General features: G+C 42.5%; 1 protein-coding gene across 2 annotated transcripts in view; it reads right to left on the reverse strand.

The window, feature by feature from the left end:
• Positions 1-25,371, reverse strand: part of PHF21B (PHD finger protein 21B) — a 140,031-nt gene that overhangs the window by 11,559 nt on the left and 103,101 nt on the right. For both annotated transcript variants that reach the window (XM_027702536.1, XM_027702535.1), the window contains 5 exons: positions 24,134-24,226; positions 11,916-12,260; positions 9,913-10,035; positions 5,428-5,479; positions 275-351 (listed from right to left, as the gene is read on the reverse strand). In XM_027702536.1, coding sequence (XP_027558337.1) covers positions 275-351; positions 5,428-5,479; positions 9,913-10,035; positions 11,916-12,260; positions 24,134-24,226 — 690 coding nt within the window. The remainder of the gene's footprint in view (positions 1-274; positions 352-5,427; positions 5,480-9,912; positions 10,036-11,915; positions 12,261-24,133; positions 24,227-25,371) is intronic.

Below are 25,371 nucleotides of genomic sequence, written 5' to 3' on the forward strand. Positions count from 1 at the left end.
GTGGGTGAGAGAGTAATTAGGTCCCACATTAATTTAGTCCTTTTGGCCTTTATTAAAACTAAGATGAATTCTAGTTTGAAGCAAGTGATGTTGTTGGGGCGAAAACCTGTTGCTTAGCTACTGAGATGAGATCTTTTCTTTCTTTTCCACATCAATATCTCTTTGCAAGTGACTGTGTGGTTCTGCATTCATATATATTTTTGTAATAAGAAGCACTTAGACCTTTTACTGACACGAAACAGAACTGTGGCAAAAAAAGTGAATGACAAAGTACCTCTGTTTCCAAGAGTCCACTGTAGGCTGGATTGGCTGTGCTTCTTCTCTTCCTTTCCTGACGCTTGCTCTGGATTTCTGTAACCATGGAAAGAAACAAGAATTGTGGATTTCTCATTCATCAGGGGAAAATGTAGATGTAACTTGTTAAGCAAGATGCTCTCACCCTCAACCCCCTGGGCTTTGTGTTCACTTTCGGTTTCTAAAGCATAATTGGGTTGCATCAGCATTGATATTTGCTGCAGTTCAAGGTTTGACATTAATAAGGTTTTCCTTGTGAGATTCAGAGCACAGGCTTTTTTTATTTTTTCCTTCCTTCAAGGTGGACTTCTGCTGCCCTACAAGATTTTTATTATGATCCCTTCAGACACATATTCAGCAAGCATCACCAGAGAGCTGTCAAAGTACTCTGGAGTCTGCTATCAACAAAAAGGAACCATTTAAAGCAATTAAGCCTTGTAATTCCCATCATATGAAAGCAGAGAGATCCTTTTTTAATTCAATTTACATTGCTTTTTCCTCTGTGGAGGTTGGAGGAAGCATGGCATGGTTAGATTCAGTTCTAACTAGAGTGTGATGATCTGTCCACCCAAAAACATACAACTTTATGATCCTGAGCATGCAAATTGTCATGGGCCATGCATGTGTCTGTGCCACTGCAAACAGCAGCACAACGATGGGCTCTTTGGACTGCAGCTCTGGTCAGAGAAGGGTAAGACACAGGGGAACTCCCTTCTAGGAAATGGTAACACCTATTCAGGGCAGCACATGCTGAGGACAGCGTTTAGCAACCATCAGCCATGTGCATTCCTCTGTAAACACACACAGAAAGAAGGGAGCAGATTACTCAACCACAGAAACCTGCAGGTCTAGTGCTATTTTTATCTGAGCTGGGATTCCATTTACATCACGTGGAATTTCTTTCTTCAGCTCCTGACGTCAGTTCAGACCGGTGAGGTTTATTACAAGCACGTCTTTTAGAGCCTGTTATTTTGACAATGAGGAGCAGACATACTTTAGCAAGGAGAGCCCCCCCAGCATCCATCCCAAGACTTGAAGTGTGTGCTCTATTCCAAAACGTTTCCTGTGTGAATATTGTATGTTTAGACTCCGTGTTGAGGTGCCAGAGGGATCTTGTTGGTCTAAACGCCCCCACAATGGTGATACCTCTGTTCTGTCTTGCACTAAGTAAATCTCAGAAGGAAATTCAGCCCAGAGGCCCAGGAACAGGCCCAACAGAAACTCAGGACACCATCTGGTTATGCAGAAGGTCTGGCATCTTTGCTCAGTGCCTGAGCTAAATGGGTCCATCTCAGAACATCCTCAGCACCGGAAAATGGCCTTTGGGATACGGAGCACGATCTGTAATCCAACAGCAAGGCACAGTCCAGCTTTCAGGGCGGTTATGATCCATGGGGATTGGATTCCCAACACCTGGTTCTGGTTTCCAGGCACCCTTTCCAAATGCTGATCATTCCCATGTATCACTTTTCAGCATTGCTACAGTGAAGGGTGTCAGTGTTGTCACTCATGTCTTGGACACTCGGTCACGGTGTGAGGATCTTGTCTGGATAACAGTTCTGTCCCTCTGCAAAAGTCTCATCTGTCTGTGCTGAAATCTCCATCCTGAAGCTTCCAGACTCTCTGACAGCCTCTGAAGGGAATCAGGCCTCAGTGGCAGCAGGGTGAGTGTCAGACACAGATCCAGCAGCCCGTCAGAGCCACCAGAAAAGAGATGGTTGCTCTTGATGCCAGTGTTCTTGTAAGGGAAATGCTCTCGAGGTCCAAAGGTAACAGAGAGGTCACAGCAGAGGAACCACGTGCCTTGGTGCTGGTAAAAGCAGAGGGAGTGGCCCTCTGCTGACTCTTTGGTCTGAGCTGGAGCTGTGGTTCCTGCAGCTCAGCAGCCCCAGGTACACACTGAGTGAACCCAGGGCTTGCAGCATCTCAGCACCCCCATGGCAGTGCAGGGAAACACCTGGAGATGGGGCAGCCCAGGCTTTGTCTTCCAGAAATGGTCACAGGGATGCAGCACTGTGACTTTTCACTGGCCCAGAAAAAGAAACAAAGGATTGGAGCCAGCTCTCTGGGCACACAGCTGGGCCAAGAGCCCCCCAAAAGGATTGGGAGGGGTTTGTAGCTCTCTGCCCTTCTCAGCCCCGAGTCAAAGAGAGTCTCTTTGGCACAGGCTCTCCCCAAGGCAACAGAAATACCTGCTGGAATCACACAGATGGCAGAGACCTGGAATGCAGCTTTGGGAGAGGCACTGCCATGGCAGAGAGAGAAAAGCTGGCTGGGGGCAAAGGAACAGCAGCGGGAATAGATGGGATGAGAGAGAAAGAGAGGGAGGAATGAACTGAGACAGCTCAAGGTGTATCACCCTGTGCAGCCATCAGAGAGGGAGAGCACGGTGTCAGCACTTTATTTATGGAAACTGAACAAAAATATCCATGTATTTATGTACATCTAAGAGTGGGTCTGTCAACAAGCACACCTAGACAGAACAAAAGCATACAGCAGTGTGGTGTCTTTTGTTACTTGCCACTTCTGCTAAAAACTGTTGAGTACCTTTCAAATAGGATGCAAGAAAGTTAAATTAAATTTGTTTTATCTGATTAAATCATAAACATTCCAGTAACCTAGATGGAAGTATTTCAGGTTTTTTATTTTGCTATGGTAAACCAAGATGTGCATTTTTAGAACAACCTGAACTAAAGGTCTTTCTTCTAAGGTTTTCCTTTCTACCTTTTACTTTTTAACACAATGGTAATGCTAAAAGGTGTTCTAATAGCCTAGAGAAAGAGATTCAGTATATTACAACCATACACTGCACCACAGAATTCAGCCACCTCATTCTTTAGTTTATTAATTTAAAAAACACAACCCAAGCAGAAAAAAATATTAAACTGTAATACATTTGACAAAGATGAATAAATTTGCAGATAGCTTTATGTTAGAGGCCAAACTTCAATGGGTTGCTGCCTTCATCAGTAAACACTCTGCATGGTCATTCCATGAGGCCTGTGATGGCAATTTATCTTCAGGGAAAGCTGCACCTTCCAGACTGTCAGTCAGTGGAAGCTGCTGTGTTCATTTACTGGGAAAGGCCTCAAAAGATGCCTCACACTCAGGCTCTGCAGAACAGAGCTCTTTCCCCAGCCAGGGAATGCTCCTCTGGCTGTTGGGCAGATGGAGAAATCCATACACAGCCCTTCTCCACGACATTAATGAATAGGAGGAAGAAAAGCAGCAGCACTGTGAGTTAATGATACTGAGTGAATAAGCTTTTAATGACCCAATCTTGATGGAGTTTAATTCCAAAAATGTGAAATTGAGAAATGCATTAGGAGTATTAAAATAAACTGAACTGTGTAATGACCTCTTCCCCCTGATAAATAGCAACGGCTGATAACCGTAAACATGACACAGCACTAAAATAATAACCTTTAGCATGTGAAAGCTATAAGGGCATCTCTGACAGTCATAATCACCAATTCTCATGAAGAAATACCCTTTCCACAGCAAATAGCTCTTTGTTGGAGCCATTTATTTAATGCTGGTAGGAATATAAGAAGTGAATTTGTCTGCGAGAATTGATTCCGCGGGATCGGCGTCGCAGCAGTTTGGTTCAAAATGTGCATGTCCACACTCAGTGTAGAACAAACAGAGCAGAGCAGCACTTGGCATTTTGAAAATGAGCATTAAATTCACACAAACAATTTATTAGTTCCAATAAAATCAAAGGGTAGAGAATTATTCAAAATTAAGTCCTCTCTGTTGTAAGCATAATTTGCACTTCAGCATAATTTCAAATGTTGTCCTATTTTCCTTAGACAAAGGAAACATGAGCCAGTCATCATTTGCACTTTTTGGATTATAAATCTTCTCCCAAAATTGCTGCAGCTTTTTGATTTCCATTTCAATCCATTACCATTAAGGGATTAAAAATGCCGATGGCTTAAAGTTTCTTTAAACTGCTTTCGAATTCTCAGTCACTGGGACATTAAATGATTTTCTCAAATGCAGATTTAAAGAGGAAAGGCATTGAAAAATGGCGACAAGACCCACAGAAAGCCTGCTGTATATATTAGGAGACCTTACAATTCAGCTGCTATTTTTTCCCTAATTCACAGCCTGGCTTAAAACCAAGGAACAGGGAATCTTAGTGCAAAGAAATCCAGGTGTAAAATGGGAGATATCAGCAAGGTCCCTAAGCAGGTGCCTAAAGTAAAGCCATAAAACTTTGAGCACACTGGAACTTCCTAAGCATTTTGCTGACTGTGGTCCATGGGATGGGTGGATATATCAATTATCATTATATCAATTATCATTAACATTTTTCGTGACCAAGAATCACTGTCAGCTGACACAGACACCACCTTTCTCTCCTTATACTGGTGGAATCCCAGCAACTTGTCTTAGCTGAGCTAAGCATGGAACTAAAACACAACAGGCTGTAGACTTTTCCTTAAAAATAGTTGCACCATCTCTCTCTATAAGAAATAATCCTTTCTGCCAAGAAACCCTTGATTCATCTCACACCACTGGCAAATTTGCTGAACAAACTCTTTTTTCCCCCTCTCATCCATGATTTTTCCCCTCTTATCCGTGATTTTTTCCCCCTCTCATCCGTGATTTCAGAGTGACAGAGGCTGAGGTGAAGAAAGGTGCAAATCTGCAAACCCTTGCAAGGTGTTTTTGGGAGGTTGGAGAATCAAACTGGAAGCTCTGTGATGCTGCATTTAGTTTCTGTGCAGGGTTTGTTTGAACTCATGTTCAGAAGTTGTGTGAGCAGCTCTCACACAAACACAGCATCAGACTGAAAGTTTCATAAGTTTTTGGCTAAATGGGAGGGAATGGAGGGAAGAGATTCTCTGTGAGAGGGAGTTTTCTAATTTGCTTAAATTCTTATGAAACCAATGCTGGATTTTCATCAGTGTTTTACACATTACTCTGTGGAACTCTCAAGATGACAAGACCTACTCAAAACCTGAAAGTCCATCTCACATGGGAGAGAGCAGATGACCCTGCTTGGGCAGGGAGGTTGGACTCCAGTGTTCCCTTCCAACCTCAGCCATCCTGTGAGATTCAGAGCAGCCAAGAGAAAAGATTTCACTCAAAAACCAAACTGTAAAACAAGATGTGCCATCTTACCTTCCAAATGTTCCGTTGTAACCAGTCCTAATGCTACCATGAAGGCTATTTTCTGAGGAAAAAATAAACAGGGGTTAGATTTTCCACTACAACGATCACGGTAAGTAAATAAATAAAACTGGCCTTGACAGACTAAAGCCAGTAAAGTCTTTTAGAAATGTATCTTCGTGGATTGCATAATAATATGAAGAACTTTAATTGAAGATTTGCTTCAGATATGCCTGGTGAGTCACATCCCACTTGTAGGACTATATGAACTTCAGGAATTTCTGAAGCCATTGTTATGTGACTACTGATTTTATACAGCCCAGGACCAAAATCCAGTCAGTCAAATCAATTCAATTGCCAGCTGGTTTGTCACTCCACTCTTCAGAGAGGTCACTGTGCATTATTATTCCTATCTGGACATGGCACTGCTTTTATTGGATGTGAGCAAGCTGTATGAAGCCAAAGAAGGTATATTAAACTTCCACTGAGATTTACAACACTAAACAAGACATCTGAAGCATATTGAAAGTCCCCTCCTCTCAAAATAAAAATACATCAGAAATTTCTCTTCCCAAGTTACAAAAAGAACACCACGTGCATGAATTATGAAAAGGAACACTAATCCAATATTTTGCCCTAATGAGGAGTGAACAAACATCTCCCACTGATGCTGGTGAACTCATCTTGCTTGAGAAACCTGATCTAAAATATTGCTTACAACTCTTGTAAGCTATGTATGCACAAAACACACCTTCATACTAAAAAAAATCTTCAAAACATGCTGATGCAGTAACAGGACAAGCACTAGAGCAGATTCTAAATTTTCTGTCAGGGATTTTCCATTGGGAAATTTTTCCTCGCGGCAAAAGTTTTGCTGGAGCTTTTATTTCCATCTTTCTGATGACAACTGAAATTCTGCTGTGCTGTTCCAAGGCCAAACTGAACTGAACTCCTTGGTTTCCAGTCACATCCGTGGTACTCGTGGGGCCTCGGGGGTCTCTTCCTCTCTCTGCTGTGCTGAACAATCTCGTGGGGTCACGTCACCCAAGTGACATTTTTGTGAGGTGCAATTCCACAGGAGAGACAATCTGACTGGGAAACCCAAACTGTTGGGAAACCCAGGCAAGCAAAGCCCACAGTCCAACTCTGATGGAGTGTACAAAGACCACAGGAAGATGAAATTACAATACTCACTCCAAATAAAATGTGTAGATTTAGGTCAAACTAAAACACGGTGTTTAAGCAGCAGCAGGTCAAAACATTCTGTTTCAATCAAAGAAGTGTCAGGAGAACACGTTTCAACACTTCCAAGCCAAGATTAGTTTGACTTTCTTGTTTTGTGAAAAGCCTGATGATTCAACTTCTCATTTCAGTTCAGGATAAAATCAACTAGGAAGTCACTGGAATTACAATTCCCTTTGCAATTCTGCCTGTCACACAGTGACACTGAAAGCAGGCACGTCCTCTATTTGTGGATGGAAATATCTAACTGTTGGGTGTGTCCTTCAGAACCTGAGAGCCAGCATTGGACATCCACACCCCTCTGGTATCTGTGAAAATATCCCTGTCAAACAGGTGAACTAACACCCTCACAAGTCAGGAATATTTTCTTCCCACAACCTCCTGGCGTGTAATTCTCCCTGTAGATTAAAAAAACGGTGCTGTAGAATTTCATCACTGGCATGAAATATATATTCATGCTGTATTTCTGCCTTGTAATGACAAGTGCATGTGTTCATTTGCATGTCAAACCTTGATTTCAATAATGTTCCCTCCTAAAACACCAGCCAGGCACAGTGGGGGCCCCACACCTGAAGGGAAAGATGAATATTTGATCCCAGATCCACTGTGCAGATCTGAGAAGGAAATTAGTCAACTGAGGGGAATTACAAGCTTCACCTCACCCCCATCAAAAAGTAAGCGTGGCAGGATAAATCTCAGAGCTGGGAGCAGGAGAAATCACAACATTTAGGTGTAGAACCACAAAGTGGGAATGGTTAATGTGCAACTGTGTGTTCCCAAGGGACCATGGAATTGCCTGTGTTACCCCAAGATCAAGTTGCAGGGGAAACACACGTTTTCTGGTGCCCCAACTGAAATTATTTGAGCACTGGAGTGTTTGCTAAACAGTGTCCTCTCTTCGTGCTGAAATTATTTGAATATATACCTAGTTAAATGCAATGGCAGCTTTACATATAAAGAGCCATCACAAATGGACTTGGTAATTATGTCATGGTTGAACACAGGAAGGGTTAACATTTATAGGGATTTGAAAGTTGGTTCCTTTTTAAAAAATCCCAGGAGAAGCTGTACTCATTTTAACAGGCATATTATACCAACAGCATCTTTGTTTTTATGGGTTTGGCTATTTCACACTCCTGTAGCTTGTTGGATTCAACTCAAAATCCGAATTCCATCGCAATGCTTTCCTTTCAGGTATGACAGGGCCTGTTGTTTCTCCTCTCTTCAGGAAGCTGCAAAACCAAGACTTCAGTTTCTCCAGGTTTTTAATCCAGGTCTAACATCAGCATTTAGTTCACAATTGCCACGTATCTCTCTTGTACTTCTCGGGTGGGATTAGAAACACTGGCAGAAGAAAGAACCAGCATTTATGGCAGTAATTTTCCTCTTAGACAAAAAACTTCTGGAATGCAAACGTTGTCCAGGATGACCAAGCCAGGAACAAAAGACAGTGAATCATCCTCCCTCTTTTCTGTTCATTCAGGTCCACTCAGTACCTGCAGATGGGATTCCTGGCTGCTGGTAAGTCTGGATGTTTCTGGTTGGTTTGCTTTAAATTTTCAGTTTAATTTGTTAAATCCCATTCTGTCCCGATTAACATCTCTGCAGAGTCCTCTTGGAGTTCCTGCCTCAGTTTTGTGCTTTGAAGATAAATAAAAGCTTGAAGAGAAGTGCCTCGAGTGCCTGTTTTCTTTTTAGAAATATCATGGCATCTTTGCTACTCTTTGCTTTAAATTTAATCATCTGCTTAAAAGCCACGAGTGCTTTCAGAAACACACAGCACATCTTTTCATGGAGCAAAACAAAGATTTTCACAAAAGCATTTCATTTTGTAATTACATGTTCTATTTATGTCATTACATGTATTTACACTAATTATGCTGTTAGTTCTAATTGCACTAATTGCATAAATACATGATAATCAACTAAAGTTTACTTTCAAAGAACAAAAGAAATTAACTCTAGACCTACCTATTTATGGCCATGAAATAAATCTATGAAAAGTAAAGAACTGTCATATTTAAGGGCATCAGCACCCTACCCAGAAAAAAAGAGCTTGCTGAGACCTCCAGGATATACAGGGTAGGAACAATATTCATGGGCAGAAAAAGGTTGTTGAGATAGTCTAATTAGCAATTAAAAGAGCTCATTAAATTTATGGATGCCACACCAAAAAGTGGGCCCAGTCCCATCATCTCCTCCTGTATCTCTCTGGAACACTTTTGTCCAATATTCTTTCCATGGAAAAATGGATGTTTTTTCCTAACATTCTGCTTTTAAGCAGGATCTACTGACCTTTCTGCCCTTAAGGTGCTACCAAATTAATAAGCTTTTGGAAATACCTGCCTAAACAAAGCAGGATTCCACAGTCCCATCATTTAGTGGCAGTGAAGATTCACAGGAGAGGTAGATTTTAAACTTGGGAGGTCTCCTAAGTGTAGTTCTGCAGAGCTTCTGCATAAAGCTGTGATATTCTGGGCTAAAATATTTATCCTTAACACCGTTTAACTTATATGAACTTCTTAAAATGGTAAAACAAATGACCACCCACATGCCTCAAGTAACATTATAAATTTATATTGTAATAATCCTCTTAAGCCTACAGCTCCAAGGATGCTTTTTGTGCTACACATTTATTAGACTGGTGAGGTTAAGATTTCACATGAGCTGAGCATTTCTACAACAGCAGTAGATTCAGCTTGTGTAACTCCTCAAACTGCCCCAAAAGTACACCCAATCTAATGTGAATACACCCAGATGAAAACCAAAATGTCTGCTAAAGAGAGACACCATTTCTACAAGAACTTGTGGTTTATATTTTTAGCTGAAATTAAAAAAAAAGGTATATTAATAATATTAAAAATACAGTATATTAAATCTCTTTCATCTTATAACCTTCTTTCTGCTCTCTTACTCAATATGAAGGTTTTTAATGTACTTCAGACCAGAATCTGTGTACACGTGGGAAGACACAGCAAATGCAAGAAATTGTTGTTAAATACAAGCTAAAAATTGCAAAATTCGTTACAAAAAAGATAAAAGAAATGTTAATTCCACCTCCTATGTGGCCAGTAAACCCAATATTTGATAACAGAAGAAAATATCTTAAGCTTGTATACACCTTTCACAAGAGCTCCAGCTACAGCCTTGCAAGGTGCCAAGATTATTATGAGACCTACAAGTTATGTTACATTTTGTGACGTAACTTAACCATACTGGAGTTCGTTTATTAAAAATGAAAAAGAAAAAAATCACCTCTGGATTTTCCTCCTTTTTCTTTTTGGTAGCAGGGGGTCCCTGAGCTGACTCTTCAGGAGGTTTCTTTGTCTCCACTTTACTTTCTGTCTGGGTTTGGACTTGAGGCTGAATAATGATAACCTGGAAGACAATGTACAAATAAGAGAATTCACTATATGAAACTGGATATTTCTGCCTGAAACCTTGGATTCTTCTTCGAAGGGTTGCCTCATACCCCTGCAGAAAAGAAATGCAAGTCAAAAGCCAAAAGTATAAAAAAAACTGAATAGCTAGGTTTGGCTCCTAAATCCATTCTAAAGTTTCTAAAAATTAATGTTTTTTTGGTGCATTATAATTTCTGCCCACATGTGAGTTCATATCCATAATTAAATCTTCATGAAGGACTGTGGAAGACCTTCCTAAGCTCACCTTCTTGATAAATATTAAAAATATTAGCTGTGAATGCTGGGCCTTTTCCATCTATTTCATTGCTAACTTTCCATCCATGTTATTTAATTATTAGATACTTTATCACAGCTTGGTCACTCTAAAAGTTCCTAGAGGGTAAAAAGGGATGGTTTTCTTAACCAGTAGCCCTTTTAAGTAAGAGAAAAATAAATTATGGCAAAGAGGTGGGGAAAAGATGTCTGCTCTTGTTTACCTCAAAAGCCTTCCTACATCCTGTATTATTTTTTAGCACTCTATGAGAACCTGTGCTGCCAACAAGACCAAAAGTAGGGGAATCCCAGCAGTAAATTACAGTGAATGTCTGCTGGGCACATTGGCAGCCTTTGTTGAATCTGATTCTGATGTAAGAGTGGTGAAGTTCTTGCATTTCAAAGCTGAAAAGCAGTTACAAAGAGGAGGCAAATAATTCATAACTTGAATTTTCTTCTACTGATTCCTGTGCTGATCAGTTTTGAAACCCTGAGCTCTCGTTTCATTTGGTGTTCCCCTGGAAGTGCAGAAGGGAATGCCTGATTATTTTATATGCTCCCCTGGGGTCAGCTGATATAACTCCTATCACTGTATAATTGAAGAGGGAGTCCATAGGAAATCTGAGCCTGCCCAGAATTCAGGGATATTATTAGTGAGGATTGGTTTAAGGAAATGGGAGATCATATGGTCCCATTAATGCCAGGCTGCAGAATGATGAGTTTTGTTCCCACTAAAAAATAGGCTTGTACACAGACAAATGTCTGCCAGCATCTCTGTGTCCCCTGAAGAGTTTTCCCTTTGTTTTCTGATTATTTTCTTCAAGAAGAGCCACTGTGCCACCACTCTGCCCGGGGCTGTGCCCTCCCAGGGGAACATCCTGCTTGCCCCTGCCAGGGGGTTGCTGTCCTTGCTGCCCAGGGGGAGGTGAAGCCCTATCCTAGTTAGAACAGCTGGGACTAGTTCATCACTGTATGGGTGTAACCCAAAACTGTGTATTCTATAGCCTTCCAGGCCATTGCCTAGAAACTGTTATCAATAGACCATTTACACCCTCTGCCCAGAGCAGCCCTTACCCCTCAGGCTGTAAACTGGGTGTTCAGAGGCCTGTGATATAGGAGGGTGCTCCTGTCCTCACACCCAGGGTGGAACTGTGAGATAGGAAGATGTTCCTGTCCTCACATCCATTGTGGAACTCCCCGCCCTGAGGGAGGTACTGGGCATTCCTGTCTGAACCTGAGGATATAAAATCTTGGAGTCTTGGGACTTTTTTAACCACTCATGGGATCCAGAGGAAGACTGCAGACCACCACTCTCGACCAGACTGCACCAGCACTCTCATCAACGGGTTTTTCCCCTCTCCTTTTACTTTGGACTCGGGGGCCCAACGAACCCCACTCTGTTCCTGCCCCAGGGTGCTGAGTTAGACATTTGGGTTTTGTGGGTTAAAACCAACTGTTTGTCTGTATAATCGCACTTATTGTACTATTTTATTAAATTGTTATTCTGACTTATAATCTCTTCTCTGAGCTGAGTTCACTTCCCCTGCCGGTTCACCTTTAAACCAGCACAAGCCCCCACCTCACCTTGCTGTCGGCGCTGATGAGGAGCGGCTGCACCTTGATGCTGTCGTTGACCACGGAGACGGCGGCGCTGGTGCTGATGGGGGCTGCATTGCTGGGGGAGGTGGAGATGATGGCGTAGGCCACCCCTGCGCCGCTCAGAGGGGAGGACAGGGGCTCGGGGACGCTCTGGGGCTGGCTGTGGGGCGGCTGCACATGGCTGACGGTGTTGTTGGCGGTCGGGAGGGCGGGGCTGGGGTTCTTGATGCTCACCACGGTCGCCTTCTGGAAGGTGGGGGGTTGCTTGGAGGGTTGGTCTCTGTACGGGGAGATGGGGAGGCTGTCTGGAATCAGGGTCTTTGGCCTAACCTGCGAACAGAGAGGTAGATGTCATTAGGCACAGCCTCACACTGCCATGAACAAACACTGCATACCTGCATTCTCCCAGTAAAACCTCTAATTACATTAACTGTGTAAAAGTTATGCACTTCGATAGCAGGCAAAGGCACACGGCTACTTTATTGCTCTCAAGTGTTTCTTTTATACTCTTTGTATACTATTGTGCTACAACATAATTGGTTAAAAGTCTCAAACATAAAACACTGTACATACTTTCATTGGTAACACTATACACATTTTGATGGGTGACCTTTAGTCTCGGCTGCATTACGTTTGTTCTGTCCTGCATTGCAGCAAACAGTGCCTTAAAGTTGTTTACATTCTTCTGCAACTTCAGAGCTGCAACTGCTCGGATTCAAGGCCTGCCATCCAGTCATTTCCCACAACTGTGGACCAGGAGCATCTGGAAAAACATTACCTAGCAACTGGAAGCAGCCAGCCATTCATTTACTTGTAGATGTAGAATCACAGGATATTCTGATACAAGGAATCATCGAGTCCAACTTCAATCCCCCCATACAGGGGATTGAACCCTTGACCTCAATGTTATTTACCACCAAGTTTTAACCAACTGAGCTCAGCTCAGGGAACAAACACTGCTCACTCACATTCTCCCAGCAGGATCTCTGGCTGCATTAACCATGGACCAGGAGCATCTAGAAAAACATTACATAGCAACTGCAAGCAGCCAGCCACTCATTTACTTGTAGATATATTCCAGTGCTTCTCAGCTGGGCCGTTTTGGAGTGCCTAACTCATCACAGTGCTGAACAAGAAGGGAGGGAAAAAGTCAATTCCTCACTTTTATTAGTACACATCCAGACAAATGCTAGTCAAGTCACATCCAGTTCTCAGCAGGGATGTGGAAGCCAAAGCCTGGACAAGGAACGGAAAACCCAGACACAATAACTTCCTATTCCGGACACAACACTCTTGCTGTGAATTAAGGAGCAGGACTGAATCATTAAGGGAGTTGTGGGATTTACAGGAACAGTAAAGCATATGCCTTTATAGTGGTGGATCAGTGAATGAACATCCTCACGTGTTTAAGACATGCCATGTCTGGTGGAGAGGAGATCAATCACACAGTCACTCAGCTCACACACAAAAAAAAGGAATAGAAAGAGGGGCACAAGAAACCCACAACCATCAAACCTCATCTTTTGTTGCTGTAAGTAAAGAGCCAGTTTACAGCTGTGGGTGGATGCAGGGGTGGAGGAGGACACTTTGGCCAGCCCTGCACAGGCTGAGGCTGTACCCGGAGCCATCAGTGATAGCTGAGAACAATTGTTTTCAGCTACCGCGGTGTGTTTCCAGTGGGGTAATTAATGTCACCCTGTCAACACGGCTCTGCCTTAACAACACGTTAAGTACAGTTCCAGGACTGAAAATAAATAATTTAAGCTGCTTCACATGAAGTTAACTTCACTCCCAGCTCGTTCGTTAGCACGGCCAGATACAACAGTCGGTTCCCTCTGTGCTTATTTAGTCCTGTCACTTCTCACACCTCCCATACTGTGAAGCAAAATGACAAGTTGTAACAGACAGACACGGGGAACAGCTGCCTGTGTCACCACGCTGGAGTCTGCAGGAGCCCTTCCAAGGATGCTGACTTCAATCTCCAGCCTAAGGAAGCAATTCGATGCAAGCACGGGGATTTGCTGATGGGCAGAACATCATCCTCTGCCTCACCCAGGAGGAGCTGAACCCATTTGTCCCCACAGCAAATATGAAGTGCAGCAACAAAGCCAGGGAGCTGCTCTGTTGGGCTCACAGCTCTGGGGTGACACTGGAAAGCCTCAGAGCCCCACTGTGAAACGATGAAAAACTACGTGAAGCTCCAACTGACCGCAGTCAAGGTACACTGAAGGGTTCTTTGCTCTTTTGTCTTTATCCAATCACTTTGTATCATTATTATCTGACTTATTCAGCTAAGATACAAAACAAATATCCTGGCCAAGTTGTTTAAGGGAGAACTCTATAATTTAAACTTCATACCCATAGTTAGTTAATGGCCTTATTTTCAAAAGTAGTGCACAGAGGATTGGTTCAAACCCACTCTGGCCCAGGCATTGTGCAAAACTGAGGCTTCTAACATAAACATCAGCTCAGACATGATACTCAAAGCAGTTGATTCACGTCTGTATCAGTGATACAAGCAGATCTTGTAATATCTGCTTTTACATTTTCATAATAATGTCCTTTCCCTCCCATGTTAAATCTTATGTAAGTCTCTCATATGTAAGCCTTTAACAAATTGCTTACGCCTGTGTGCTCAGAGACACGTTCACAGAAATAGCATCATTACCCAGAAAAGGAAGTCTGAGAAGCTTGGTAAAATACAGTTAAAAGGTATTACCGTGGACAAAAAAAAAATCCAAATTTAATTCTTAGCTGCTTGGCTATGGTCTAAATTTTATCATCCTTCCTTGAAACAAAACAATTTTCTTGTAAATTAATCTAACATCTGCTACAAAGAGAAATACTGTAAACACACAGATAAGCAGAGAGAGAGAGAGAGAGACAGAATACAGAGCAATTCAGATCAAAGATTCAATAGAACAGTCATTAAGATCTTTAGAAAAAATCAAGTCTGACAAAAAATCAGCACAGGAGTTCTTCTAGCCAAAAACTGTCATGTCGTCTACCAGGATCTACTGTATCTGTCACTCCTAATTGCACTTTTATATTTAATCAAAAGCCTAATTAAAGCTAAATGCCTATATATATATATTCCAGCTATATAATTATCTCTTCTGCACGACTGCATATACATATTGACTGTCAGATGTAACACCTCAATGAATCCTACACACACCCGTGACACACATCCTGCGAGCTGGGGACGAACAGGCGTCACTCGGCTATAAAATAAGCTCTTCCCTGCACAGACAATTAAACAGAACCTAATTTTCCCAAGTACTAAAATTCTTTTACAAAGCCCCTGCACGCCGAAATGATCTGACAAGGACTCACCGAGGCGGTGCAGCACAGAACATAGGCCGGGCGCCTTCTGCCCCCGTGTGCTGCAGAGGAGGAATAGCTCAGCCTCTGCAAACTCCCCACCAAGTTCAGCCAGCCTTGGGAGGGCATATTTATATACAATTACAGGACAATGAAAATGTTTGACTACAGGGGGAAAAAAAAAGTTTCAGGTGCTCCCGAGTTAAAGCTCAAATAATTTAAAGGGTAAATAATGTTAATTTCTATGGCCCGCAGGTGTGAATCCAAAACAGAAAGCAAACATAGAAGCCACCTGTGAATGTGAAATATAAATATAAAATACTTATATTTTATATTTAAACAAAATATAAATACTAAATATAAACACTAAGGGCGAGTATTTAATATACAGCTATGTGAGGGACCTTTGGCAGAGTGTCACCTTTACAAGCAAACTGCTGCAGGAATCTGTGAGGATAAACGGTGTGGGCTGAGAACAAAAAAAAAATAAATAAAAAGAAGGAAAGAGTGAGTGTAAAACCCTTTTCCTCACGGCTGAACTGTAGTTTAAATTTGGCAGATGAAAGGAGGACAGTGGCACTAGCAGAAGTTTGGAAGCTGGCAGTCGCTGAAGAAGGGCTGGAATAAAACTAGGGCAGGACAGACACTGCACATGCACAGTATCACAAAGATGGGTCCTCCTGCAAGTAGCACGGGTTGGATGGCACCAGTCCCCGTCATGAGAGCCCCAGAAATAAAAGGTGCAAAAGTTGAGCAAAGGAGAAGAAAAGAGAAAGAATAACAGACAGAATGTGTGTTACCAAGTGAAAACTGCAACTGTTGGCGAGCGCTGCAAATAACAATTCTCGTGGAGCTCAACCCTCCTCTCCCCAAGTATCTCTCATTTAACTTCTGACAGCTGTCAAAACAGAATGTGATACTACCAGGGCTCAAAATGCACCAGAAGAGAGAGCTGCTTCTTGAGCAGAATGATTTCCCAAACCCGTGTTGCTCTCGAGTTTCCTCGATGCCCACAACAACAGAAACATTTAATTTCAGGCATTCAGCCAGCCCCGGTGCTGCTCAGCCAGCCCGCAGGTGAGCACTCTGCTCAAGATGTTCTCAGACCTGAGCATTCACTGTCTGCTTTTCAGACAGGGAACTAACAGGGAGCCCAATCCTGTGAGATGTGCAGAGTGATCTTACGTTCAACAGCCTCTAATTTAATATATTTGAAAGAGTTTCAGATCGGGAGAGAATCAGCTCCTGTCACTAAGAAGACTTCTTGTATATCCCGCATCATTAAGCTCCATCCAGATGTCCCTGCATGAAGCTCAAAGGCTTCCATTTCACCCAAACATCATCGCAGCTCTCAAGATGCTGCAGAGTGAATGAATTGCTGAGTGCTGGAGGTGGGAGAGCCTGATTCGTGTCAGTGTGTTGGGTTTGCCTGGGTTTGACAGGGTTAACACCAGTGACAAAAGCAACTGTGATCACGGGCAATCTATTTCCTGAGGCACATCCCACCAGGTGAGTTGCTCCCAGTTTGCTACAGCAAAGAAAAATACGGGAAAAAGAAAACCTCTTACAAAATAAGCCCTCAAGATCCAACCCAAACAAGTATGGGGGGAAAGGAGGAGAAGGGAAGGAAAGCACACAGTTTCCCCCATCTCTGTGGGCAATCCCATGTAGTCCTAAAGGACGGGATTTAATTAGAACAGTTATCTCTGTGCAGATCTGCGGGTGCTGTGAGAATTGTTAAGGGCAATTCTGGTAAATGGTTCTCCTTCAGGCCTAGCAAAGAAGGGAAGTTAACAAGTGCACTTCAGTTACAAAACCAAAGGGGATCACCCTGATCCTCCAGCTCACAGGCTGGCCGTAGAATTTCCCCCAGAAACCGAAGACTGATTTTAAAAGAAAATACTATAAAGACCTTAACGACAAATTCATCACGAGCACCAGTAAATTGCTATAATATTTTATTATGCTCACGACTGGCATTTTACTGCAAGGTTGAATTTTCCTAACTTCGGCTTCCATCCCTGGATCTCGTTATAGCTTTGTCAGCAACCCTGGAGAGCCCTCCCCCCTCCCCTGGATCAGATATCAGCTGGATCGTGCTCAGCATCCATCAGCCCTTCCTACTGGCAGGGCCGATCTGTAGGAGAGTAAATTTTTCAGCTCAACGCAATATCACGTCGCCTTCGAGAAAAAGACCATTATTCACACTTTATTTTCACTTCACCCTTGTACTCGGAGCTTAAAAACAAAAACTCAGAATGGGTTTGGCACAATTCATATGTCACAGAGGCAAAGTGATGGGAGCAGCAGACAGAGCTTTCATTCTTGAAAAGCTTTAGAGGATCACACAGAAAACATTAGCAATGGCTGATAAAATGAGTGCAATATGGGGTAATTATATCCTTCACCAGAATGAACAGATGCACACTGACTTCAGTAAAGCTGTGTCTGTTTATGCCAGCTGAGGACCGACTCTCTCCCTCTCCTTTTTTGATCAATAAAAACCATGCAAACGAAAAGGTTCTGCATAACTTTACAGCAGTGACACTCCCTAAAATCCAGGGTGCCCAACTCACTCGAACACGAGTGTTTCCAGCTTGGTTGGTTTTTAGTTCCTTCCCTGATAAACTCCTGTTGTAATCAGCCTGGTCTGAGGCCACAGTCAAAATAAACAGAGTTTATCTTCTTGCCACGGGGGGGAAGATTTTAAATCACACGTGACTGTGGATCCACAGCCACTTTTCTTCCTTCCCCTTGATGTGGTTACACAGGAAGAAGTTATTGTTCAGTGTGGATCATGAGGAAACTCTGGGCAAGATGACCCAGTTTGGTGAGTTCTGTGTTCATACACAACATAAACCTCTCTGTAGCATCTCCCTGGAATATCAGCCCGGGAAGCCACACAAGGGTGGTCTGAAATGCAGGACAAAACCCTCACAGCTCCTCCAGCCCACATTTCCAATCCTGCTGCCCTGGTCAGAGCAGACTGGGAAATAAACCCTGATCCGACCAAAACCAAGAGCAAATCTGAACAGACTTCAGCAAGGCCAGAAGTGCGAGGAGCCCCTCAAACAAGCCCCAGTGTCTCAGTTTACACTCCCCACCCCTCAGGAGTCACTCGGGGGGGGGATTTTCACACCTATTTAAATCGCACCCCCACTGTGCCGGGTACCTGCCGTGTTTCCATGGGTTAGTCACGGACAGCCAACTTTAGTGGGAAGGTAACACAACAGCTAAAACAACCCCGGTGCGATTTTTAAGAAGACAAAGTGTTTTCATTTAGTTTTTCTTCTCCTTTCAGCTTTGCTCGATGCTACAGAAATGGAAGTTTTGCTGAGAGGGATGCTTAGAGTGGGAATCTGCCAGCTCTGCTTTTTGTGGATGTTGGCATAAGGCATTCAGGTGGGAGTTCTTCATTAAAATGTTATCAATGTTTTGAACACAAAACTGTATTTTCACAGGAGCTTGACTGACTTTTGCTAATGAAATGTACATTTTCTCCTCAGTCATACTGCCTATATTTTTCTGCTTTGGCATTACTGCTATTGAGCTGATGATTCATTAAGTGGCTGCTCTCCATTTGCAAAGGGGAAAAACCACCATTAAACCAGCAAATTAAAATCAATATTATTCAAAAAAATAACAAGTAGAGGTTGAAGTTGACAAGGATTTCTGCTTTTTTACCTTTTGCACAATGATTCTGTCCTTGAACATGCAGTTATCTTTGTGCCTCTGAGGAGAGAATTTAATCCTTATTGTTTAAGATTACAATAGAAATATAAAAGCCAGACTGTGATTATACACACCAGTCAATAACTTCCTTCCATTTCCACTCTTTTCAGCATTACAAGTCAGCTTGCTTCTCTCACAGATACTCATCTATGATTAACTTCCTCCAATTTAAATATAAAGTGTTCATGAAGCCTTTAGGCACAAACGAGTGAACATTTGTCTGCTTTCCTCCTGTACTTCCATAGGTAAGCTCTAATCCACACAGCTGGGCACTCGCTGGATTCAAACTCTGGTGTCACCTTAAAGACCATGGATGTCACTGCTTTGCACTGCCCACCACTTTCAGAGCTTTTCCTGCTTCTAGACAACACTAAAGGCATGTCACAATAATTTGAGCAGCCCCAACTCACTTACCAGCCAACATCAAAAAACTTGGAAGACAAAAGTAATAATAAAAGTAAGGACAAAAATAATTATGGCCCCACTCCCTGGTGCAGGGAGTCCCTACAGCAAGGCTGAGTCAGCTGTCTCAACCTTCTTCTCTAAGAATTAACAGCACAAACCTCAACTCTTTCTACACCAAATGTTTTCTATGTCTAGTCTTCTGACAGCAACATATAGTGGCATGCAATTAATAGTAGCATAACCATTAAAAACAAGCAAACTGGTAAAAAGGAATCCTAACCAGCACTCTCAGCTCCTTCCTCAGAAAGGGAAAGGAGGAGAGAAGAAACAGCTCCCAACAGATGTTAATCTTTGTGCTTAACATTAACTGGAAGGTGTTTCAAACACAGTGACAAGCAGAGTATAAAAGCTTTCATGGAATAAAACAGATTAACAACTATATTTATTAAGGGCTACATTTTCAGCCAGGCCTCTGCAAACCTATTTGAAAAAGCAATTTTGCTTATGTTTTCCGCATGCACACAGTCAATGAATATTAAATACTGCTGCAAAACCCTCAGCCTGGTTATATGCCATGCTGATTAAGTTACCTTGAATTAGATTCTCTCTCTTCTCTTCCACCAGCATTCCAACACTGGAAGCACTGAGGGTTATATACCAGAAAGGTGCACAACACCCCTTAGGGGATTACAGTCCTTTCCCCCTCTGATACTGGAATAACAACTTTACCCGATTCAATTATTCCTTACTCAAACAAACAATAAAGTGCTCTTGTCTCCCCATTGCACAATTCTGTGCAACTTTTTATACAAACACGTATGCCTGCTGGCTTCTTTTTCAGTTTCACAAAAGGCTGACTTGCATTTAGTGTTGTTTTTCCACTTTCCAATGGCTATGTACAGTTTTAACCCATTACACTTAAAAATAACGGGTTAAAAATAAGGGGGTTCAATTTTTTTTGCAAACAGAAGGAGGCTTTGCCATAGACCACATTTCTTCTACGGTACATAGTGGCATCCCAAAAGTTGGGTTCTGTCTATAGGAGGTGTTTCCCTTGCAAGAAATCTTCCAGAAGGGAGGAAGAACATCCATCACCCAGGGAGCCGAGAGCAGTGGCTGGCTTTGGTTCACAGGGGAAGGGAAGCAACAGCTACCAGTGGAGATGTGCTCATGAGAACTGTGACATGAAATTTTAAAATGGGAACGTGTCTTTAAGTTTTGGGAACATCTGGAGGCTCCCACAGAACCCAGTGAAGAGCAAACACGTGGTAACACAACACGGCAGCTCTCCAGCCCAGCAACCAAATCCAGACCCTACTCAATTACACACATTAAAGTCACTGCAGAAGATAAAATATAGGAAACCTCTGAGAGCAGAACTGGGCAGAGCTGACTGAAACCCACACATTTCACCTAAAGCCCTGTGTGTCCCTGTTTCTTTTCCCCACTGACTGTGTGACAGTCCCAGTGCAGGCACTGCCTCACAGCTCTGCTCTGCTCTAACCACCAGTGCCACGGGCAAAGCCATCCCAAGCCCTGCCTTCAACCAGGACTGGAAAAATAGGTCGGGGAAATAGCATTATAATCTGATTTAACTGCTATTCAAAGCATCAAGGTCTCTCCACTAATTTGAACGAGAATTGGACTGGGCCCAAATTACTGACAACAAAATGGGAGGTTTATTTTAATGCCTTCACCGTTTCATTGAAAACCTTCCAGCTGAAGAACAAGAAATAAGATTCCTCACGTGCCTTCAGGTGGCTACAGTGCAACTTAAACTTGTATGTAAACCAGTTACATACTGCTTAGAGCTGGTGGGTGCCATAAAGCAGAGGAAGAGCTCAAAAAAAACTGTTTGAGCAGAGGATCTCCAGGATCTCCTCTTCAGAGTGCAGTGAAGAGTCTGCAGTTTCACAGCTTCTCACCCAGCTGGAAACCTCAAAGGCCAAAGTAGGGAGAGAAAGATTATTTGGAATTAATTTCCCAAACATCACAGCTCATAGCAGAAATTTTTATTTATTTGATGGAAGCAAAAAGAACTTCATTTTCTGCAAGAAAAATAAATTTAAAAAAGAGAAAAGAACAAAGGTCTGCCAAAGAGGCTTGTTTTGGCAAATAATGAATGCCTAAAGAAATATTGTTTGTATTGTGCAATGAACTTGTAATTAATGTTTGTTTGCTCACCATTTAATAGCTGTTCTGCACTAAGTGATGGGATTTTGCTGCCATTTGTGAATGTGCAGATTTTGAAACTTCATTCCCCATATGGAAGAGCTCCCAGGGGGTCATATCATAAACCCATTCAAATGAACCAAACAAATGACAAGTATCTGTACAAATGTGGAAAATGAGGGAGCTGTCTGCAGTATTTTATGTAAGTATTGTTAAGTGCCTCAGTTTACTTGTGTGCTGTGGTTTTGCTCAGCTGCATAGGAGTCAATCAGAAGAGGCTGTCGAGCTGAGGAGAATAAAAGCATCAAAAATACAAAACTCCTTCAGATCTGGTGAGGGGCCCTGAAGTGGAGGAATCCCCTCTTCCTGTCCAGCCAGCCTGGCAGTGTTTGACAGGTTTAATTGTGCACAGTTCCCAGCTCCTACTGGAAGATAACACACACCCCTCAATTTCCAAAATGATTTTTAATTTGGTGCTTGTTTTCTCGAAGCTGTGAGGGAGAAGAAGGAAGAGATGTTCTCGACCATAACACCTTCATGGTACTACATGGCCTTGCTTCCTGGCATTTTTATGCTTCCATCTGAAGTTTCCAGTTCTCCCAGATCAGAAATTCCTATTGATCCTCCAAATTTGCCAGAGATGAGTGTGCACTCACCTCCCAGCTCTTACAAAGGAGAACTTTCACAGTACCACAGGGCTGCACATCACTTGTAACAGCCTCCCAGGTCACCTGTATCCAGCTGTTCCTTGGGAATGACAGCTCCACATCACTCTGACTATATTTAATATATCTTCAAGGTATTTGACTACTTAGTTAGAAGCCAAACTTTCCACTTGTAGATGAAAACCTGACCTCTCTGAAGACACCAGGCAGAAAGCTTTGATGGGTGGAGGGAGGTCCCCACTAGGAAACAATATGGGAATTTAAAACTTCCATGTAAACCTGGAGTGGGAGAGGAACACACAGACCATGAAGAAGTGGCCTGTAAACAGGACAGGCTGTTGCTGAGGTGTTGGCCTGTGAAAAAGCCAGAAAAACTCAGAGCATGAGACATACCCCTGATAAAATGGTCTTACATCCAGCTGCCTATTTCACCAGTTTTGGCAGAAATGAGGTTGCTCTGTGGTCATTTCCCACACCAGTCATGTGAAATAATCACCAAACAGAACATGTGGGGAGCTCTGGCTGAGGGCAGCCAAGGAAATAGTGGGGTTTCATTAGTATTAAGCACCATTATTACATAAACAGGGCTCAAATTGAAACTGTGCCAGGAAGGGAGGAAAACAAAGTGAGACACAAACCAAAATATTGCCATGAGCTAAACAGCAAGATGGAAAGAACGTGCCCTTTTCCAGAAGCTGAGCAAATCAGCTTCCTCCCCTTTTTCCAATTCTTCAAACCTAGCATGGAATGAAAATTTTTCTACTTAACAAAAGTACAGAACAGTGATACTCCTCTGAGTGCAGCATTTGCAATGCCATCATTGCTGAACCACAACCTTAATGATAATTTAGGCCCCTCTTACAGGTCTTTCAGCTGCTCTTGAACCTCATCTGTTTTCAGGAGCAATCTGCTCATCTTTGCCACCCCAAAATGGCAGAAATCAAAAAGTTATTATGCTGCAAGAACAACTGAAAAGCAAAGTCTTGAACTTGATAAGAAAACTATAACCTCTCTTTATGTTCACAACTCTGCCTTCCACAAAATGTAATTTAAAGAGGGAATTTAAGAACTTTATCTTGGAAATACTCCTTCCTCCAGGCAGATTTAGCTCCCAGATCTTCTGCTAGATTCTGCCACTAAGAAAATATTAGGAAAAAAGTAAAGGAAGAAAAGGAAGAACACACACAAAATCGACTTAAACAGCAGAAAAGTGTTCATATGTGAGAAATAGACCTCTAAGGGTCACACTGGGAGAAATATATTTATACTTAATAATCATTAATCTGAACAGCAAACCACAGAACTGCAGCTAAACACTTGTTGAAAATGACATCCAAAAAATTTGAGAAAGAGTGGGGTATAGAGTATATGGTTATAGAAACAGGGATGGGTGTTCAGGAAAGCAGACACAGTCTGAAAACATTTTAAAAACCTGTGAGTGTAACTCTCCTTTCAGTCTTACCCAGAGAATCTTTCCTCAGTGTGACACCACCTGGTTTAGCTGGGGCAAAACTTTGTGCTGGGATAGACAGAGGTAAGGAAAGTAAGCCAATTAAAGAGTATGTCAGGCTAAATCTTGAATAGAAAGGTTAAATATTTCCACCACATTTTTTTGACTACAGGATTGCAGATTTTCACTTCTGTCATCTTATAAAGCATAAATTCACATCCCATTGTCTGTACAATGAATCCACACAATTTTTACAGCTTTTCTTCCCAGAAGAAAATATTTCTTTTTTTTAATAGATTGAAGAAAAATACAATTCTGCTGTTCATCTCACTAAAGGTGAGTCTTTACCCAGCAAAATGAGCGTGCTGACACACCCAGGCCTGGGCATCAGACAGGAGCAGAGCAGAACACATAAAAAAATTACACAAACCCCCCTCTGAAACTGTATTTTGTACCTGAGGTAGCACTGCTGGTCCTTGTCCTGCCAACCTCTGCAAGGAGCTGACCTGAGGAACCTTAATGGGCACTGCAGTGATAGTTCCCAAAGTCTGTTGGAAGAAAAACAGGTGAACACAGCTTAGAACAGGCAAACACAGCTTAAAACAGGTGAACACAGCTTAGAACAGGTGAGCACAGCTTAGAACAGAGCACAGAATAGGTGAACATGGCTTAAAATAGTTGCAGAGCTTTCCCAGACAGAATCTCTTGGACTCAGCAGTTCCCTTCCAGCTCTTTGTCTCTTCCCAGCTGCCACAGCTGAAGGCTCTCCAGGCACCAACTTGTGTTCAAAAGACCCCTGAAATGCCCCCCAGTGAAACCCCACCATGTGCACTGGTAAGGTGATGCCTGTCACGGTAGCCAGGGTCACAAGGAGAAGTTTGCTGGGCATTGGTAAATAGCAAACACTGAATTATTACCTATAAACCTACTACAGCACATTCAGCTAAAATGACACCCTTTTGGGCCAAAACAGCAGCTGTTGCTAGCCATGTTTATTTTTACTACTCACCCTTCTCTTAGTTGCCTCACAAATTTATTCAAAGTTTATTTAAGATAGGATAGAATAAACTGATAGCTTATGAATTTAAGACTGTGCCATGAGTGTAAAGAACATGGGTAACTTTTCCCCTTCAACCTCTTCCATTCCTTCATCCCTGATTACAATTCATGGAATCACTGGCTGGTTTGGGTTGGATGGGACCTTAAAGATCATCTAGTTCCAAATTCCCCTGCCATGAGCAGGGACACCTTCCACTAGCCCAGGTTGCTCCAAGCCCTGTCCAACCTGGCCTTGGGCACTTCCAGGGATGGGGCAGCCACAGCTTCAAACCAAAAGTTCATATTTTGGTTAACTGGCCAATATTCTCAAGGGAAGGCTTTATAACTTCTATCTAGTGTTTCTTTATTGCTGTTGGGACAACATTGGCAGCATAAGCAAGCAGATGATTGTCATCATAACAGCAAGAGACACTTAGTCACCGCTCACAAAAACTCACCAGGCTGCTAAAAACAGCTAATAAGGAAAAAAAGAACAGACTCAACTCGGTTGCTCTAAATTTAACTCCGCTCGAAACAAAAGTTTTGGATCACAGCCAGTAAATAAAGTATGTTAATATTACCCCAATCTGCTGATGAAATTTCTCAATAGAAGCTCAAGGAAAGTGAAACTGTGTCACATCCATGTTGATTTTTT

This window comes from Neopelma chrysocephalum, unplaced genomic scaffold (assembly GCF_003984885.1).
Source record: "Neopelma chrysocephalum unplaced genomic scaffold, ASM398488v2 Primary Assembly neopelma1_188, whole genome shotgun sequence".
NCBI classification, from domain to species: Eukaryota; Metazoa; Chordata; class Aves; order Passeriformes; family Pipridae; genus Neopelma; species Neopelma chrysocephalum.